Source organism: Procambarus clarkii, chromosome 45, assembly GCF_040958095.1.
Source record: "Procambarus clarkii isolate CNS0578487 chromosome 45, FALCON_Pclarkii_2.0, whole genome shotgun sequence".
Lineage (NCBI taxonomy): Eukaryota > Metazoa > Arthropoda > Malacostraca > Decapoda > Cambaridae > Procambarus > Procambarus clarkii.
The window spans coordinates 9,660,798-9,682,865 of NC_091194.1; the positions used below are offsets into that span (position 1 = coordinate 9,660,798).

The following is a 22,068-nucleotide window of genomic DNA, read 5'->3' on the forward strand; positions in this document are numbered from 1 at the left end:
TGATACTGGTGATGGCTCAAAAGGGTCACCACTTACGAGCTATTCATGCCTGTGCCACCTTTTGGGTGGCTTCATCTTCATCTTAACACATTCACAAGGGAGACATCTCCCGTCATGCAGGGTGCATTCGCACCTCCACAGATCTCCAGTATCAGCTCTTGATACTGGTAATGGCTTAAAAGGGCCACCACTTACGGGCTATTCATGCCCGTGCCACCTTTTGGGTGGCTTAATCTTCATCAATCAATCAATCTATATATCGCTACAGACTCCTGTGCCAGGTAAGTCCACTACGGGCTCACCATAGCCCGTGCTACTTGCCCCGCTCCTGTGCCGGGTAAGTTACGGGCTCACCATAGCCCGTGCTACTTGGAACTTGTTCCGAGTAGCTGAATCTATAACAACACCTGGGAAGAGGCGAGTAATTGACCTGTGGGCCCCAGGTCAATCACACTGACCTTCCTCTGGGTCTACAAGGACCATCTCCAAGCTACGCAATCCAGCTCCATATTTTGATGCTTGTTAAGTAACCCAGACACATAAGTATAACTTTTAATGATATTAGCAACATTATACAAATATAAATACACAAAGTACGCTGTGTAATCCTATGTAATATTTTTATTAAATTATTATTATTATCGCATTGCGAGTAAATATCCACACACACACAGTAAAGTCAATAACAAAATAAATTACGTACATGAAAACAAACAACAATTTCAAAATAAAACAACAAATTTAACATGTAACAGTACAAATTAACACGCAACAGTACACATATTAACACGCAACAGTACACCGGTTAACACGCAACAGTACACCGGTTAACACACAACAGCCTAGCCTGGGGATGGGTTCTTTCGTTCACAAACAGATGGGAGACTCGGGAAGAGGAAGGTGAGGAGTCCTGCTGGATCACCCAGCTACTTGGTCAGTGTTTTGAGTTTGGGTATCCTATGTCGCCTCGTTGTCCGTCTGTCCTGGGTATTGGGAATACAAGCTGAAGCATTTATAACTGCCGTGTCTACTAGGCGTGGTAGCTGCCGTGTCTAGCAGGCGAGGTAGCTGCCGTGTTCAGCAGGCGAGGCAGGTGCCGTGATTCAGTAGACGAGGAAGCTGCCGTGTCCAGTAGGCGAGGTAGACCATTCCAGACATTAGCAGAGAGGAGAAGCAGCCGCAAGGAGACGGGAGACTCAGCAGGGGATCTGGGTGTAGTTGATGGAAAAGCCGCCATTGTTGTCAGTCGGCGCATCTTCACCGTTAGTCACCACTCGAATCTCGAAAGGCTCAGAGAACGCTACAGAATAGACAAAACATTCAATTTAGCACTGCCTATACCATTATTTTTAAATAAATGCACAACTCATACAAACACACACAATCCAATAACTAAGAGCCGGGGATTAAGAGCTGGAGCTCTCTCCTCATAACCAATTCATTAGAGGTATTAGATTCTCAACGTTACTGGCTGTTTTTAAGTCGACAAAGCGAGTTTCTGGAGTGTAGTAGAGGATCAAAGCTCACGAGGAGGGTAGGAACTGAAGAGGACTGTAGACTACTGCAGAGGAATTCAATTGATTCAAATGAGATTACTGTATAAGGTAGACAGATGGCTACTAAAGTTTATTCCAAGCAAGTGTAAATTGTCGATGATGGGGCAAGGGAAGAGGCGACAGGAAGGGATCATGAGTTACATAAATAAAAAAAAAGAGAGAAGGATGTAGGAGTAGATGTGAGGTGAGAAACACGCAGGGAATACACAGACAAAGGATAACATCAACAACATACTCGACACTAACAAACATCTGGTTTGTTGTCAAGTTTGTTGTCTTGAGACTTAAGACAACAAACATGGTCTCCGTCCCGCTCAAGAACGCTAAGCTGCGGCATTTTATATATTGTCGCCGGAAGAGGCATGTTTATTGTGCATGGGAAGCACAGTGACCTAGCCGTGAGGCGTGCAGGAGTTAGGCAAGTGGAATGTACTCGGAGCTGTGGACGCCATACCCCCCTGTGGGGCATGGAATCTTCCATAACTTCAGATTTATATTATTCATATGCCAAGACATTATTTCAAATCAAAACTAAGCTGGAAAGAACAAAAATATATATATAATCCTCAGGAACAATGCGACGGGGGGGGGGGTGGGGGGGGGGGGTAGAGGGGACCTTTGACAAGCCGGCGGCTTCGTGTCCCTATCAAGGCCGCAAGGACAGTTACAGCCCCGCTCCTGTGCCAGGTAAGTCCACTACGGGCCTCACCATAGCCCGTGCTACTTGGAACTTTTGTTTCGAGTAGCTGAATCTAAAACAACAACAACATCGGGTAAATAAAGTCACTTACTGGTCAGGTCAGAGAAGGTGGTGCCACAGCGACGGTCAGAGACGCCGGCGGTGCCATTCTTGGCCACGGTGGGGATGATGAGGAAGTCACTGCTGCACTGCCCAGCTGCGGTAACTGGTGCGCCAGGGTAGGTTAGGGCACAACAGGTTAAGGTAGGTTAGGTTAGGGTTACATTTACGTTGAGTTAGCTAATGTTATCTGAGAGCCCTTCTTAGTGCTAGTCTACGTGCACAGGCTCCCCTGTGCACCTAGGTACACTCACCCATCCCCACTACCACACATCCTCCCACCTCTACCCATCTAGACCCACCTGCACTCACCCGTCGCCCACCAGAAACACCTACCTGGTGGTGACATGGTGAAGTTGTTGGCCTGTGTATCTGATGCCGCAGAAGCCTTCCTTGGTCTTGATGCACGCCGTGTACAGCTGATTGGCCAGCTTCTTCCCCGTCCCAGCTGTCTGTTGGTGAGACAAGTGAGTCAGGTGAAAGGTGGGGAGGTCACACAGGTGGAGAGGTCACACAGGTGGGGAAGTCTCACAGTTGACATGTGGGAGAGATGGATGAAGAATGGCTGAAAAGAACTGGGAGTAGCAGACTGGTACATTAGGCAAATATTAAGTGAGGTCGAAAGGTAGCTAGGTGGATAATTTGTCACACCACAACTCTATCACATTAGTATGATAAAAACATTCTCAGGTCTGAAGAGGAAATGGGTTCTAGATTGTCAGGGTCAGTTGGACACTCAAGAGCAAGTATTTTGTCACAGTTCCCAGTTTTAAGGCAAACTATTAAATATATGTTATAATCAGAGAAGGATTCTAGTTTTTCCAACAGCCAAGGAAGACTAACCCAGCTCTCTCTCTCTCTCTCTCTCTCTCTCTCTCTCTCTCTCTCTCTCTCTCTCTCTCTCTCTCTCTCTCTCTCTCTCTCTCTCTCTCTCTCTCTCTCTCTCTGGGGATGAGGACTCACCTGGTAATTAAAGGAATTGATGGTGCCAGAGTAGTCGGTGTAGTACTGGAGACAGTTGGGTGGCACTGTTGGGGAGAGCAGAGTCGGAATTATGTTTTGTTGTTTTAGTTAAGGTAGGTTGATATGATCACAGCATACAAAACACCTCATTTTCTCGTAGGTGAAGCTGGGTGAAGATAAACACACAACAATACACATAATAATAATAATAATAATAATAATATTAATAATAATAATAATAAGCAAATTTAAAGTAAATATGTTTAGATAAAGATTGAAGACAGTTATTCCAATAAACGACTAATAGTTCCAATGGTAGGGCTTAAGAGCTAGCGCTCGACCGTGCAATTACATCTAGGTGGGTATGCATACACATAAAAAAGATGCAAGAGAATATGGACATCTACAGGAATAGTTTAAAAAGTGGTTGCTAGAACTTAACCCCCAATCAATGCAAGACATGCAACAAACCCTTATTAATGGTAGAGGATTTGGGTCCCAGGAGCCGGAGGTCGGGTAAGAGTCAACACAGATAAAAACAATTAGGAGAGTACGACAGACAAAACAAATGAGTGGTAACTGGGCTAAGGGGTTATGCAAGAGAAGATTCACACTTACAGGCTAGGCTTCCAGCAAAAAAAAACAACGGCTGGACGCCTAACGAAAATACTGAAGAGGCCTCAGAGCTGAGGACGCCCCCTTAACTGAACACTTCACGAGACTGTGAGTGACACAATCCCTCTCCCCAGAAGCGACCTACCTCTGCTGGTGGAGGCGCAGGGAATCTGCGTGACTTTGATTTTCCATGAGCGATTGAATCCCGCGGTGGTGGTGGCGATGTTGATCCTGGCGTACCCCGTCCCGCTCGCCAGGTCCAAGTACACTGTACACAAAAGAACAAACCTCGTCAAACGTCTTGTGTGTAGTTTTTGGGGGGGTAGGCGAGCGTCTTGTGTTGTGACCACCTTCAGCTTGGTAAATAAAGCTTTACAGTTCTGATATTGGTAATGGCATAAATGTTAATTAATGGGTTAAGGAAGCAGCGCCGTCACCACCAAGCTTACGGAAGAAAACGTTAAGCCAGTATGACTTTATAGCACTTGGAAGGGATATGAGGACAAGGAGTTGGAATATGAGGACAAGGAGCTGGGTATGAGGACAAGGAGCTGGGATATGAGGATTAAGGAGCTGGGATATGAGGATTAAGGAGCTGGGATATGAGGGCAAGGAGTTAACGCTGACCTTGCAATTGAGCTGGAAAGCTGGGATTTTTTTTAATGTAGTTAGGCTTGTCAACTAACTGCAATATTTGATTTTTCCCTAACTGCTATCCTTAATAATCCTTGTGAAGTAATTATTGTGAAATTGCGTACGTATTAAAGTAATCAAAATATATGTCGTTATAAAGTGATGTTAATAAATCCTTGCAGATATTACATAGCTATCTTAAACTAGATGTCTTAACTTCACACACACACATTCTATTGATCTACTGATCAGTTATTCTACTGATCTCACACTACAGGAGCAAGCAGATAAATGGCTACTAGAAGTCAATCCCAGCAAATGTAAAGTAATAGCAGGATATAGACGCTAAACATGATTGGAAGAGCAGGGAGGAGGAAGTGAGGGAAGGACATAGTGCTGACAAGTTAGTGATCGAATACCACAATAGTCTACTTGAACCCATCCTGTATATGCGCGAACCATCTAACAGAGCTGTTGATATCGCATGCCCAGTATGCCTACCACAACTCTACTACACCTACCACAACCCTCCCCACAACCCCCCACAACACGCCATAGAGAAGGCCTTACTGTGTTGACCGTCGTTGACGCCACAGATGACGCTGGGGTTGGCTCCACCCGACCCCACCACGGTGAAGGTGTCTTGGTCGCACTGGCTCATGTTGTTGGGGCCCAGGAGCTGTAGCGTGACCAGGTCCAGACGCAGCTGGCACACGTTGGCGTTCATCTGAGTGAGTGAGTGAGTGAATGAGTAACAGGACAGCATATGTATAACCAAAAAGCAGCATACAGCATAGGATAGTATACTCACCTTCTCGATGGTATACTGGCAGTTGTCAATGGCACTGGTGGCGCTGGGGTAGTTGTCGTTGACCAGGAAGGTGGAGTTCCGACTCACTGTTTGACCACACTTGGTGTAATCTGTAATGAGGGCTAGATGATGAGAGGGCAAAAGCCACAGAGCTCCGTCCCCTCCGGTTTGACTTTTGCTGTCGACTTAAGCCAATATGTTAAATTAACCCAAAGGTTTATATATATATTATACCAAATAGCCAGAACCGCACTTTTTGGTCAAGCATGCAGGGTCAGAGTTGCTGTACGGGGTTATTATTTTCCAAATTGTTTTGTTCCAATTAATATTATTTTATTATATTAAGAGCATGAATTACTGACTTAGGTTAGGTTAGGTTTGATCGTTTATATGTTAATTTGAACTAAAATTAAAAAAACATAAAAAAATGTAATGGGCAACACCTACTTTATCATTCCACAAGAAAAAAATGAAATACTGTATGTAATATCGTATTTCTCGAATATTCGGCTTGTTAGACAACTTGGGCTATTAAGTTCAACGTGCACACACACACACACACACACACACACACACACACACACACACACACACACACACACACACACACACACACACACACACACACACACGAGAAACTGCTGTCGTTCGGTTGGCAACACTGGCATCAACAGTGACCGTTCTTGTTAGATAAATATTTTTCTCTGACAGCTGAGCAATGCTGCCATAACAGACACGGTTGAGTGGCACTCACAGACACAACAGACGCCTTAAGAGGCACTCACAGACACAACAGACCCCTTAAGAGGATCTCACAGACACAACAAAACATGGGGTTACTCACAGACGCAACAGACCCCTCGGGGGGGGGGGGGGGGTGCTGCTCACAGCCACAACAAACATCAACAAATGTTGTCTGTACTCACAGCCAACAGATTCCTCAGGGGAGTACACACACACACACACACACACACACACACACACACATCGAGCAGTTGGAACATGAAATACCACTAGGAGCTAGTGACCATTGTGTCCTAGCCTTTGACTACATGATGGAGCTTAAAATTGTGACCAAAGGACAAGAGGTCCGGGAAAGGAGACTTGATTACAGAAAAGGGGACTACAGAGGGATAAGGGACTACCTGGGAGAAGTGCAGTGGGAGGAAGAACTTAGAGGAAAAACAGTGCAAGGTATGATGACCCAAGTCATATTGAAATGCAAGGAGGCTGAAGATAGATTTATTCCAACAATAAAGAAAAAAAGCAGGAGGGAATATAATAACCCATGGTTTAATAGACAGTGTCAGGAAGCAAAGGTGAGAAGCAGGAGGGAGTGGAGGAAGTACAGAAGACAAAGGACAGAGGACAACAGGATTAGATGTAACAGAGCTAGGAATGATTACATTAACATAAGACGAGTGTCGGAAAGAAATTATGAGAACGATATTGCAGTCAAAGCGAAAAAGCAACCAAAATTACTACATAGCCATATAAGAAGGAAGATGTCGGTAAATGACCAAGTGACAAGACTGAGGAAAACAGAAGGGGCATATACAGAAAGCGACAAGGAAATCTGCGAGGTACTGAATGCAAAATTCCATGGAGTGTTCACTACCGAGCCTGAGCAGCTCCCATTGTTAGAAGAGATTACCCAAGATGAAAGACTATCAGATATAGAGGTGACAGCAGAGGATGTAATGAAACAGTTGACAACACTGGATGCAAATAAAGCTGTTGGACCAGACAAAGTATCACCGTGGATACTTAAAGAGGCAGCGCAGGCTCTCAGCGTGCCTCTGGCAATGATCTTCAATGAGTCACTTATGTCGGGAGAATTGCCCAGTTGCTGGAAGGAGGCAAATGTCGTACCGATTTTCAAAAAGGGGGATAGGGAGGAGGCACTTAACTACAGACCCGTATCACTGACAAGCGTCCCCTGCAAAATACTTGAAAGAATAATTAGGCTAAGACTTGTTGAGCACCTGGAGAGCATTGGGTTTGTAAACAAGCACCAACATGGGTTCTGGACAGGGAAATCATGCCTAACAAACCTTTTAGAATTCTATGATAAAGTAACAAGGATAAGGCAGGACAGAGAAGGCTGGGCAGACTGCATATTTCTTGACTGCCAAAAGGCCTTTGATACGGTACCGCACATGAGACTGCTATACAAACTTGAGAGGCAGGCAGGAGTAAGTGGAAAGGCCCTAGTATGGGTGAAGAACTACCTAACAGGAAGGAGCCAGAGGGTAATGGTAAGGGGCGAAAAGTCGGACTGGCGAACAGTAACAAGTGGAGTACCTCAAGGATCGGTGCTGGGACCAATCCTCTTTCTAATTTACGTAAATGATATGTTTACAGGAGTGGAATCATACATGTCAATGTTTGCAGATGACGCAAAATTAATGAGAAGAGTTGTGACAGACGAGGATTGTAGGATCCTCCAAGAGGACTTACACAGGCTGCAGAGATGGTCAGAGAAATGGCTACTGGAGTTTAACACCAGTAAATGTAAAGTTATGGAAATGGGATCAGGTGACAGGAGACCAAAGGGACAGTACACAATGAAGGGGAACAGCCTACCTGTAACGATTCGAGAAAGAGACCTGGGAGTGGATGTGACACCCAATCTAACTCCTGAGGCACATATAAATAGGATAACGACAGCAGCGTACTCTACACTGGCGAAAATTAGAACTTCATTCAGAAACCTAAATGAGGAAGCTTTTAGGGCGCTTTACACTGCCTACGTGAGACCCGTCTTAGAGTATGCCGCGCCATCATGGAGCCCCCACCTGAAGAAACACATAAAGAAACTGGAGAAGGTTCAGAGGTTTGCGACGAGGCTTGTCCCAGAGCTACGAGGGATGGGATATGAAGAGCGGCTGAAGGAACTGAACCTTACGACACTAGAGAAAAGAAGGGAGAGAGGAGATATGATAGGGACATATAAAATACTCAGGGGAATTGACAAAGTGGAAATAGATCAAATGTTCACACGTAATAATAACAGAACGAGGGGACATGGGTGGAAACTGGAAACTCAGATGAGTCACAGAGATGTTAGGAAGTTTTCTTTTAGCGTGAGAGTAGTAGAAAAATGGAATGCACTTGGGGAACAGGTTGTGGAAGCAAATACTATTCATACTTTTAAAACTAGGTATGATAGGGAAATGGGACAGGAGTCATTGCTGTAAACAACCGATAGCTAGAAAGGCGGGATCCAAGAGTCAATGCTCGATCCTGCAAGCACATATAGGTGAGTACATATAGGTGAGTACACACACACACACACACACACACACACACACACACACACACACACACACACACACAACAAACAGTGGGGAAGGGTTACACACATGAGCAACAGACACCATAACCGTTGCCACAGGGTCCTTCGGCCTTTCCACCTTGAGCGGTACACTGGTTGGTTGAGGTACAGGTCCCAGTCTCATTGGTGGAGTTGAGGGTACACTCACTCGGCCGCACTCGCACCGTTACGAACGGTAAGAACTGCAAGCTTAAAACTGAAATAAAAACAAAAAACGCGCAATTTTCGGGCCTGTAAACTTGGAAATTTCTACAATTGTACTAAAACAAAAAACAAAAAAATTACTGCAAAATTCTAAACTCATTACAAAATCAACAATTAAGCTTTCTTAAAAGTTAGGCTGCTACTAGCCTAAGGCTGGTGGGGGAGCGGGGCGTATAGCAATTCAGACTAATTTGGCACATTGTCGAAGGATCTGCAACACCCCAAAACTCACATTTGCCATCACGTTCTTGGTGGTTGTTGTGGCCAGTCTCCTGCACCGCCATAAGCGTGTCTGCTGCCGGAGACGCTGTGGTAGTAGCCTCAAGCACCACCACCATCACCACCACCACAAACATCAGATTAGGTCTCCTGGTGGCCATCTTCCGCCTTTCTGTCGAGTAATAAAATAATAATTGTGTCAATTAGGGTCTTTTGGTAACACGCGGCTTATGGCTCTCGCCCTCTTGACTTCATATGTAGTGATTTTGTGCGGTAATGGGTATAAAATGAGTCGCATAAATAATTTGGTGTTAAGGTCTATCAACCTCTGGAAGGTTATTAAAGCCTATCAACCTCTGGACCCTGGAAGGTACAGAAGGTAGAAGTAGAAATTGGACCCCTCAACCCTTTCAAAATGAAAAAGCCTCAATATGAAATAACTAAGGTGTATGTATGGGAGCATGATCTCTGTCTTACCAAGAAACAGTAGTTTGCACGTATATCGAGACGGGTCGGTAGTGGAAGATGACAGGGCAGGGTGAGGTGTCTTCCTTAGGGAATACACTGAGAATGGAACGGTGGACAGGAAAATTGAACCTCGCCTTTGCAATTATATTTCATCCACACAAGCTGAACTGCAGGCCATTCTGGCTGGTTTGGAGGAAATAGTTCAAGGCGTAAAAGATGTTGACTAAAAGATGTGAAAAGTGTGAACTATGTGGTATGTTAAGGTCCCACATCCTCGCCCATTATGTTCTTCATTGCCCGCTGATTGATGTACATAGAAGTACTGAGATGAGAACTGTTCCTGAACAAAGAGCCTGGGATGTGTCCCAACGGAGAGACTGATGATATTCTGGAGACATACCAGCTTTGTACCAACATTGTAACCTTTTGTTAATTTGTCTCAAGGGTTATTTGTAGCCTATTTATTGCTGATTTTGTGTATGTACTTAGTCATTATAGTATGTGTGTGTACGTCTGGTGTTATAGAGCAGGAAGAGTATGTACGTCTGGTGTCGTAGTGAAGGTGTACAGGAAGTGTGTGTACGTCTGGTGTCGTAGTGAAGGTGTACAGGAAGTGTGTGTACGTCTGGTGTTATAGAGCAGGAAGAGTGTGTACGTCTGGTGTCGTAGTGAAGGTGTACAGGAAGTGTGTGTATGTCTGGTGTCGTAGTGAAGGTGTACAGGAAGTGTGTGTATGTCTGGTGTCATAGTGAAGGTGTACAGGAAGTGTGTGTACGTCTGGTGTCATAGTGAAGGTGTACAGGAAGAAATGTATGTTTATCAACCTGAATGTTGGGTAATATGTTGATGGGTTGTGATGTGTGTGTATATATGAACACGTTGTAATGAACGGCGGTGAGAATAGCTACCTCATTCATCCCTTTGTGTGTTTATACCTCAGTAAACGTATTTCAATTTCAACCTCTGGAAGGTTATTAAGGTCCATCATTCTATAGTGGGTTAGTTAGCCTACCAGAAAATCTTATGACCAACCAATAAGCATATTTATATTAGTCCTCTGGCCCATTAGTAAGCATTAGTCCTGAACATAGTCCAAAGCAAACTGTCACTGTATATACACATAAAATTGGGCTGTACCTTTTGATGTATATCCCTTGGACGAATAAATTACGCTAAGACGCCTAAATTTTGACGTTTCTGTCGGAAGTGTACAAACTGTTGTAGATTATGGAAAAGGCATTGACAGTTGTCGAAAGCAGTTTTTATGGAAAGTGAATATTATAAGAGTTTCTTAGCTATTACTTTTGTCAATAGCCTCATTATTTCTCGAAGATCAGTAGTTCCACTTTGGGGGGTGGGGAGTTGCCCTTGGGAGGTGGTGATCTTTATGGGGGATTAAATACCCCGAAATTACCATCTCTTTTAAGGGTCTGAGTTTGGTGCAGTGGGTTAAAGGCGTACCTGTTATGCCAGTTGCTGTGAGGTTTCTGTGCTGGCTAGGGTTCGAGTCTCCTGATGGGAAAGTCTTCTAAAGTTGTAAAACTTCACTTGCGTGTTTAGGCAAGTTAATATATATATATTAAAAGGAAGGAAGGAAGGAAGGAAGGATTAAGACACGAATTTTCCTTAAGTACTTAAGGAAAATTCGTGTCTTAATACTTCCTCTTCCGACCGGGGAGCGCGCCGGCGAGAAACAATGGGCAGTTTCTTTCACCCTATGCCCCTGTTACCTAGCAGTAAAATAGGTACCTGGGTGTTAGTCAGCTGTCACGGGCTGCTTCCTGGGGGTGGAGGCCTGGTCGAGGACCGGGCCGCGGGGACTCTAAAGCCCCAAAATCATCTCAAGATAACTCAAGATATTCCTTCGTGGTCTAAGACCAATCCTGGAGTATGCGGCCCCAGCATGGAGCCCGCACCTTGTCAAGCACAAGACGAAGCTGAAAAAAGTCCAAAGGTATGCCACTAGACTAGTCCCAGAACTAAGAGGCATGAGTTTCGAGGAAAGACTGCGGGAAATGCACCTTACGATACTGGAAGACAGAAGAGTAAGGGGAGACAAGGATAAACTATTCAACACTGGTGGTACGCGAACAAAGGGACACAGGTAGAAACTGAGTACCCACATGAGCCACAGGGACGTTAAAAGGAACTTTTTCAGTGTCAGAGTAGTTAACGGATGGAATGCATTAGGCAGTGATGTGGTGGAGGCTGACTCCATACACAGTTTTAAATGTAGATATGATAGAGCCCAGTAGGCTCAGGAATCTATACACCAGTTGATTGACAGTTGAGAGGCGGGACCAAAGAGCCAAAGTTCAACCCCCGCAAGCACAAATCGGCGAGTACAAATAAGTGAGTACACACACATATATGGGGTTGCAATACTCAAGAAAGTACAGTAGTTGAAACATGATATATTTTGGCTTACCGGTCCAAATCTCCGTTTGTATAGGAGTGCTGAGGCGCTCGTGTTAGGCTATAGCGAGTTTCCTGTCCCAGTATTTTCCTAGTGAGTGAGATCAGCACCGCTAGCGTCCTGAAGGAGTAACTGACAGACAGTGTGGGTGTCACCCCATATATATATACATCCTGGGGATAATTGTCGACACTGTTGACATCAAATTGTATTGACAGAGAAAATTTTAATTGCGGGTTATTTAGGAAGCTGTATGTATAGGATGAGAAGCTGTGTACATGGTGCCTCCTACCTGCTGTCATGTTGATGCTTTGGTGTGTGTGTGTGTGTGTGTGTGTGTGTGTGTGTGTGTGTGTGTGTGTGTGTGTGTGTGTGTGTGTGTGTGTGTGTGTGTGTGTGTGTGTGTGTGTGTGTGTGTGTGTGTGTGTGTGTGTGTGTGTGTGTGTGTGTGTGTGTGTGTGTTCACCCAAATACTTTACTGTATGTGTTTGTAGCGTGAGGAACAGGAAATTTTGTTTCCCATTGACTATTATTTCGGCCATCTATTGTAGACGGTTGAAATAGATCCTCCGTCTATTATACTCTTAGATCCTTGTCTTATTGTACGATTAGATCCTCCTCATGTTGTCTCTTAGAGTATCTTCTTATTGCACTTAGATCCTACTTCTATCGTACTCTTAGTTCATCATTCTATTGTACTATTAGATCCTTATCATATTGTTATCTTAGACCCTCCTTTTATTGTACTCTGAGATCCTCTTTCTATCTTAGATCCTTCTCATACTGTACTGTTACCTCCTATTGTACTTTCAATAGGAAATTATTAATTTTTATATTATCACCTTTTCTCTATACGAGTCTCCTTTCATCATTTATTTGTTCCTTCGTGAGTTTGATCTGTGCTGTATAGACAAAGAGCAGAACATAGCGGTTACTGCCTGCTGGCGGAGCCTCACTTGTTATGCTCTCAGTGTCAGCTGCATTCTTGCTGATGGACCACTCTGTCTGGTCCAGCAGGTAGACCCTCTCGCCTCGGTCATGTAGCTTCTTTCACCTCCGGTGTTTGGAGATCTATGTCTCAGGTTTCCTCCAGCTTTACTTCGCTTGATTCAGTAACTTGGTGGGGGTGAGGGGGGGTTGTCTTGATTCTCAGTCTGTCTTTCCGTGGTTAGAGTCTTCTATGATTAGGAACTTTGTTTGAGCTGTTTCTGTTTTTTTATAGAATATGTTTTAAGCGAGTGCTGACAAGACCTTCCTGTTTGTTGTTCCGCTGGTGGGGGTAGACTGTTGATAACCACCATCACTTGTCCTCTTGCCTTCTGCTGTTACTATATAATGAACTCTATGAATCCATTCATAACTACAGCACTAATTTCCCCAGCGTTCCTTTCTCTTATGATTAAAAAGGCAATTCCCCCTCTGTTCTATATTTTCTTCCGTTGTGATCTGATAATCCACAGGGAACACTGCATCTGTGATTTTTTTCTGAAATTGTTTCCCCCCACTATTGTTATTATATCACGGTCTGTTTCCTTAAATCTTTCAGTTCACTCTTCTTGTTGGATCTTCCCTCTGCATTTGTGCATTTAGGTGCTAACATATGAAACCTGTATATCTTTCCTCAATTATGGCGATTTAGCTTGGATTTATTAAACAATTTATGAGCTCAGAAGTGTTACGAGGTTCTTCATAACGATAATAACTTTTGCTTGAGAAGAGTCTCACAAGCCGTTTCGAATCTCATAAACTGTTTATTAAATTAAGACTAACCAGCTATGATCGAGGAAAATGCACTGGTTTCTTCCACTTATATTATATTATTTTATCTGAAGGACACTATCTCTAGTTTCCTCGACGTGGACAGGAAGCTGGCGGCTTGTCAAAGTTCCCCCGCCTCCAAAAATCCCTAAGGAATTTTCCAACCAGATTTTACACCGAAGTCCTGGCACTTACTGCATCGCCGGGTGGGCCATTCCATGGATATATAATTCTAAAAATCCTGCCTCTGGAGACTCCTGTTAGAACTTTGTTCTGTATTTTCTGTTTGCTTATCATGGGATAGTGGTGGCTGCGCTCCGGTGGTTCAGAGGCGGGATAGCTTTAGGCTGCTTGGGGAATAGGAAACAGAGGAAGGTAAAGGGAAGAGGAAGGTAAAGGAAAGAGGAACAACAGTGAGGGTATTGGGAAAGATGTCTGGATGTGGGGAGTGAAAGTAAGGTGCATAGTAAAGGGGAAGGGGAGGAAACGGGGGTAGATTTGTGGTGAAGAAGGGGGCAGGTTGTGGGGGGTCGGGTAGAGGAGGGGGAGGGCCGGTGGAAGTAGAAAGGGAACTTGTTCTTGGAGGGGTAGAAGGCATTGGGCACTGAAGAGTGAGTCGTGAGAAGATTCTTGAGTCATGTACAAGAATGTAAGAACTTTTGTATATATAAATAAATAAATAAAAATAAAAAATAAAAGTACATGAGAAGGGGAGGGGGGGGGGTGCAAAAAAAGGGCACTTTATGATATTGAGCAAATGTATGTATGTATATGTGTGTGTGTGTGTGTGTGTGTGTGTGTGTGTGTGTGTGTGTGTGTGTGTGTGTGTGTGTGTGTGTGTGTGTGTGTGTGTGTGTGTGCATGCGTGCGTTCATACATGCAGGCGCGGGTGGAGGTTCCCCATGTATACATTGAGGTGTGAGTGGGTATTACACTCAGGCTCCCTTCTCTCCTCCCAAAAAGTTAACCCCGAGGCGCTACGCCTGTTAGTGGACAATTCAATGTCTTTCTTTATTATGCACCCCATACCCATTCCCGTGGGCGGTGGTGTAAAGGGTTACAGAGGCACATAATCGGTTCAGGAACTGAACCCTCTAGTTCGTTTAGCTAAGCAATTAACAATCTTTTGACGCTAGTTACACAACTATTAATGTTATATATACATATACACATACTCATACATAAATGTACATATTGTCACGGTAAAATCTCTAGGAAGAGATTCGGCCTGCTCCAGTCATCACCTATTCTACCCATATCACGTCTATATATTCAAGTACTGCAGCCACAAGAACAACAACAACGACCACAACTACTCCCAGACGTCTAGACAGTACCTCCAGTCTCCCTCATACACCACTGCCCCGTCACCCCACCTCGCACCTGGGTCGCTGGGAGCTCACGCCATCTCAAACAAGCAGTTAAAAGTGAGCCGGTTCATAGTTACCGAAGTCACCAGCGCCATCTACACGGCCGTCGTCGTATGTATATAGGTCTAACCTAGCCCACTATAATTCAGATTACTCCTGAGTGCTCTACTGAGTAGACCTGTTGACATATCTTGGTATGGTAACAGGAGTTATTCAGTCTGGCTCACAGTATTCCCGCACCATATTTTATTTTGCATCTTAACGTAATGTAAATTTGATTATTTATATATATATATATATATATATATATATATATATATATATATATATATATATATATATATATATATATAAAGTAGTGGCAAGAATGTACAAATACCAACCTTATGTAATTTCACCATTGGCTGAAGACGCCATACATGCTTATGATGAGGTGTAGGGTGGTGTATGGTGAACAACATGGGTGGTGAACAACATGGGTGGTGAACAACATGGGTGGTGAACAACACAGGTGGTGAACAACATGGGTGGTGAACAACATGGGTGGTGAACAACATGGGTGGTGAACAACATGGGTGGTGAACAACATGGGTGGTGAACAACACGGGTGGTGAACAACACGGGTGGTGAACAACATGGGTGGTGAACAACATGGGTGGTGAACAACATGGGTGGTGAACAACATGGGTGGTGAACAACACGGGTGGTGAACAACATGGGTGGTGAACAACATGGGTGGTGAACAACACGGGTGGTGAACAACACGGGTGGTGAACAACACGGGTGGTGAACAACATGGGTGGTGAACAACATGGGTGGTGAACAACATGGGTGGTGAACAACATGGGTGGTGAACAACATGGGTGGTGAACAACATGGGTGGTGAACAACACGGGTGGTGAACAACATGGGTGGTGAACAACATGGGTGGTGAACAACATGGGTGGTGAACAACACGGGTGGTGAACAACACGGGTGGTGAACAACACGGGTGGTGAACAACATGGGTGGTGAACAACATGGGTGGTGAACAACACGGGTGGTGAACAACATGGGTGGTGAACAACATGGGTGGTGAACAACACGGGTGGTGAACAACATGGGTGGTGAACAACATGGGTGGTGAACAACATGGGTGGTGAACAACACGGGTGGTGAACAACATGGGTGGTGAACAACATGGGTGTAGTGTACCAGCTGAGTGGAAGGACGGGACTTCCGGTCACAGGGAAGAACCTTGACCACAACGCTATCAACAGGATGCTGCAGCACCACCATGGGACTCCCACCATGGGACTCCCACCATCACCACCATGGTGACTCCCACCATCACCACCATGGTGACTCCCACCATCACCACCATGGTGACTCCCACCGTCACCACCATGGTGACTCCCACCATGGTGACTCCCACCGTCACCACCATGGTGACTCCCACCTGAGGGTGAGGGGTAACGCCATTGGGGATTGAACGCGGACCTGCAAGAAGCGAGACCGTCGCTCTACCGTCCACCTCAAGCGTTGGTGCTTCCACTAGAATTAATTTAAGGGCAATGCTATCCGTTATTTTACCCGTTTTCTGTAGCAGTGTGGGCTGCGTCCCTGAGCCACAACTGAGGGGGACCGTGGTTCAATCTCCGCGCGGGACCGAAACTAGTTGGGCTCGTTTCCTTTCACCTGATGCAACTGTTTACCTAGCCGTAAAATAGGTAGCTGTTGGGGGGTTCCATCTTGCTGAAATTCATCAGTTGTTAACCAAAGAGAGACGTCGATAAGTCAAGGTATACAGGCTCCCTGTCCCCCGTCCCCCCCCCCCCAATACGAGAATGATACCCCCTTCACGTAAATATACTTCTTAACGGCAGTATATCCCAAGATATACTTACCAATTGTATATATAGAGGTGAAAGTTTGAATTATCTTTCTCTCAGGGTTATATAAAGTATATTTTAAGAATAGAAAGGTGAATCCTGGCGGCATTGAGATGACCGGAAGTCGTTATAGGTCCTATAACACGACCTGTGAGTTAATTACCTAATTTACAGCATACTGAGACTCGTAATATATCAGAATCTGACTTCCAGAGACGTTTGTGATGAGGCTATGTCGTAGTTCCCAGACCCACACCTGTAGCCTCCACCAGGGGGAGAGAGAGAGAGAGCGCTGGGGAGGGAGAGAGAGAGAGAGAGAGAGAGAGAGAGAGAGAGAGAGAGAGAGAGAGAGAGAGAGAGAGAGAGAGAGAGAGGAGAGATATATGTTTACTCACGTGGCGGAGATCGCGTACAGGAAAATGTTGGGGGAAAATAATATCTTGTCGGATGTTTGGTGTTTTAGGGGTTACATGTCGGTCCCTCAGTCCTGTCGGTCCCTCGGCCCTGTCGGTCTGTCGGCCCTGTCGGTCCCTCGGTCAGGTGGGGGGGTCTCTCGGTCCTCTTTCTTGTCGACTCCAGAGCGGGTAGGTTCATCGTGTACTCCGCACTCGTCCTGTGAGCGGTAGCGCAAAAAGGATTGCAGCGAGCACAAAACCTCTGAATCAGACCTTATCGTACAGTTGGTACATAGCTATATTTGCAATTTATTAGCAAGTGCAATTTATAGTGACACTTAGCAACAAATTTCTTGCACTGCAACTTCCGTGAATGCAATATAGGATTATCCTCATTGGTGGTAAGTCTTTTTTGTTAATACTTAAAATTAATATTAGTGTTGATACTGTATTACAAATAATGGAAGGGTGGATGTATAATTTTAGTCTGCGGACCTTATGTACGTTCACCATGTATTGTTCTTTAACCTGTTAGAAGAGAGACATAGATACAGTGCAAGAATTTTTTTATTTATTTTGACATTTGTAATCAAATGATTTGCACTTTGTTTTGGTGTCAAGTGTGAGGTGTGTGTGAAGCCACCAAGCAAGAGTCACAGGGCGAGATGATTGGGACCTCAAGCACCCCCAATCACTCCCTTGTCTCTCCCTACAAGGTAGTAACAGAAGCCATGGGCATGACACGAGAAACAAATATCTTTGTGATATTCCAACACTGCGACTGTACCAAAGTAAAAATGCTCCACAAATCAAAGGGGGGTTTTTAAACTGTGGAATATAACCCTCCTAATAAGATTAAAGACTATACGTCTCTCAACCAGACTAATGATAAGAACTACCTCATTAACTCATTAGTAATCGTCTGTACTCCACTCTCCTCCTCCCACGTGGCAGCCTGTGTTTTGCTCTCATTGTATGCATTAATTACTAAATTTGTAGCTACTTAAAACTGTCGTGTCGAAATGTAATTAAAAATTGCATATCATTTATTTAATCTCGTCTACGGTTAATGATCATCTTTGTACTGCTGCAAAAAAAAACTGACCTGCTAATGCCTGCTGTTTTCTCGTGTCTCCACTTCGACATTATTATTATTATTATTATTTTTATTATTATAGGTTAGATAGGATAGGTTAGGTTGACTGGGGTTGGGTCAGGCCCTTCACATCCGCCCGGCCACACTCAACCGGTTTCCATGCACTAGTTATATTGGTAATTAATGTGTCATCGTTCCTTTCCTGTGTGTCTTATTACATGCTCTCTCTCTCTCTCTCTCTCTCTCTCTCTCTCTCTCTCTCTCTCTCTCTCTCTCTCTCTCTCTCTCTCTCTCTCTCTCTCTCTCTCTCTCTCTCTCTCTCTCCTTTGTGCGGGATGTGGCGAAGTTAGCGTATTCAGAACATGTGTTGTATAGTAATTACTTCATTATAAACGGTCTCTATAAGGAGCCTAATTGGCCTTAATGTTGAGAGGAGATCGTGACCTCATATCCCAGCTCCTTGTACTTATGTCTCACTTCCTTGTCCTCATATCCCAGCTCCTTGTCCTCATATCCCAGCTCCTTGTCCTCATATCCCAGCTCCTTGTCCTCATATCCCAGCTCCTTGTCCTCATATCCCAGCTCCTTGTCCTCATATCCCAGCTCCTTGTCCTCATATCCCAGCTCCTTGTCCTCATATCCCAGCTCCTTGTCCTCATATCCCAGCTCCTTGTCATATCCGTTCCAAGTGCTGCGTATATTCACACTGTCTTAGAACTTTCCCTTCATAATTGCCTTATTTTCCTATTACTTTCCCACAAATAGTTTCCCGTCATCAAATTACATTAAATTACATAAAACAGTGCGATGTAGTTTTACATAAAGAAATCTTTTTGTGCCAGGAGTTAAAGTTAAGAATACAATTGGTAGATTTATAACAAAAGAACATTTAACACAAAATCAGATTTACGACACAGAAAAGATAGAAATAAATGCAAAAAAACATTTAGAGAAAAAAACAGAAAAAGACAAAAAGACAGAAAAAAAAGATGCAGTTTAGGCTTTTAGTTTGCAAAAAACAGACAAAAAAGATGCAGTTTAGGCTTTTAGTTTGCAACAAACACGAATAGTTAACACACGTAATAATAATAATAATAATAACAATAATAAAAATAATAATAATTAGCCATTAATAGTTGGCATGAGGATCTTAGAAACAAATGATCAGTTTCAATAGTAAAAAATCAAGAAGGTATAGCATTGTATGGCTCTCCATATAGCTTCTATAGAGGCGTGTTGGCTCCATCTACCGGTGTCCTGGTGAAGGCTGGCCGTCTGCATGGCTCTGTACAGTGTAAACTCTGTAACAGTTTACACTGTTGATGAACCAGTTTTGATATATTTTAGATTTACCTATCGTGTACTAATGTGTTATTCATCCAGTGGGCAGCGGTGACAAGTTTACAATCACACATGTACTATACCTAAATCAAGTTTACAATCACACGTACTATACCTACAGCAAGTTTACAATCACACATGTACTACACCTACATCAAGTTTACAATCACACATGTACTATACCTACAGCAAGTTTACAATCACACATGTACTACACCTACAGCAAGTTTACAGTCAAGACAACAGGAATTATAGTAAGAAAAAAGCTACACACACAGCTTCTAACAGAACCTAGAACCCCCAAAACTCCCCAATCGACAGAAGGTTAAGAGGCGAGAACATGAGCTGAAGCCCAACCCCTATAGGACATTTAGAGTAGTAGGAAGGAGGAGAGACGCAGCCCTGCAGGGCGGCACGTACGATATAGTTGTCATTATTCATGTATAACTAACAACGTACGGTACTGAGAAACAGAATGCTTGGGGACGTTTAGATGACGACGCTTGGCTTCCGGCCCAAGGGAGCATACAGGGTCTAAGTGGGAAAATATAGCCCCCCTGGACGTCACTGCTGCTCTGTAAACAAACCTAACCTAACCCAACCTATCTAAACCTAACCTATCCTAACCGAACCTAATCTAACCTATCCTAACCTATACTATCTATCCTAACCTATACTATCTATCCTCACCTATTCCATCCTATCCTCACCTATTCCATCCTATCCTAACCTATTCCATCCTATCCTAACCTATTCCATCCTATCCAAACCTGACCTATTCTACCTTAAACCAACCTAACCAAACAACAACGGAAATATGAGATAAAGCGTTGAGCTTTATATGTGGTACGGTACGAGGCGGGCATGACGTCACTGTGACGTCATAGGGCTCATGCCAGCACAAGCAAAAGCATTATGACGTCATAAGGCTCAAGCCGGTACAGGCAAGAGCCTTATGACGTCATAATGCTTATTTAATATTTAACACCCAGCCCGAGGAACCAACCCAAGTAATGCAGCCACGCATGTTCTCGGGGAATAAAAAGTTGTAGTTTTAGCGAAGTTTTCCCTGTGGTGCTGAGTAACAGTGAAGGATTATATATAGACGTGTTTTCATGCAGCCTATTATATATTTATTATTATTATTATTATATATGGTTTTTGTCAATTGTGAAAGTTTTACATTGAAGTTTACAGACCTGCACAATTTGTGGAATAAACTGAGATCAACAATTGCAAAGATTGCAGTTGCTAAATGTGTGTGTGTGTGTGTGAGTTTACATTGAGACAGAGGTCCTCATGCCTCTGTGTACGCCTGTAAACTCTATGACCCGTCCAGGATTTGAATCTGGGCAGCCAGAGAACTATACCCCTATAACAGCTCTATAACCACGCAGTCAGGGGGGCATGGTTCTCGTTCTCTGGCTGCCCAGGTTCGAATCCAGGAGAGGTTATGTGTGTGTGTGCGTGTATATCTACTGGCATATCTACTATATATATATATATATATATATATATATATATATATATATATATATATATATATATATATATATATATATATATATGTAATTACCTAAGTGTGGTTACAGGATGAGAGCTACGCTCGTGGTGTCCCGTCTTCCCAGCACTCTTTATCATATAACGCTTTGAAACTATTCACGGTCTTGGCCTCCACCACCTTCTCACCTAACTTGTTCCAACCGTCTACCACTCTGTTTGCGAAAGTGAATTTTCTTATATTTCTTCGGCATCTGTGTTTAGCTATTGTTTAGCTAGTTTAAATCTATGACCTCTTGTTCTTGAAGTTCCAGGTCTCAAGAAATCTTCCCTATCGATTTTATCAATTCCTGTTACTATTTTGTGTATGTGTGTGTGTGAGTGATGTGGAGGCTGACTCCATACATAGTTTCAAACTTTGATATGATAGAGTCCAGTAGGCTCAGGAATCTGTATACCAGTTGTTGACTGACAGTTGAGAGGCGGGACCAAAGAGCCAAAGCTCAACCCCCGCAAGCACAACTAGGTGCACTAGGTGAGTACACATACGTAAAATGCTGCCTGAAATACAAACGTTATAGGTGTGTTGGTGGCTTAGCAAGCATGTAAAAATCCCAATCTTATGTAATCTCACCAAGCCATTGTACCTTCTTGTAAATTAATATTATTATAATTATTATTATTATAATAAATACATGAGGGATACATATAGATGT

The 22,068-nt window shown here is 43.8% G+C and overlaps 1 protein-coding gene across 1 annotated transcript; it reads right to left on the reverse strand.

Moving 5' to 3' along the window:
- Positions 1 to 118: 118 nt before the first annotated feature.
- On the reverse strand, positions 119 to 12,197 carry LOC123770217 (uncharacterized). Its single transcript, XM_069301051.1, has 10 exons — positions 12,034 to 12,197; positions 9,151 to 9,309; positions 8,743 to 8,910; positions 5,378 to 5,487; positions 5,137 to 5,293; positions 4,079 to 4,201; positions 3,319 to 3,383; positions 2,692 to 2,807; positions 2,348 to 2,478; positions 119 to 1,300 (listed from the first exon to the last, which is right to left on the reverse strand). Exons 2-10 carry the CDS (start codon positions 9,296 to 9,298, stop codon positions 1,197 to 1,199), a joined length of 1,122 nt encoding a protein of 373 aa, XP_069157152.1. The 5' UTR covers positions 9,299 to 9,309; positions 12,034 to 12,197; the 3' UTR covers positions 119 to 1,196.
- Positions 12,198 to 22,068: the final 9,871 nt, after the last annotated feature.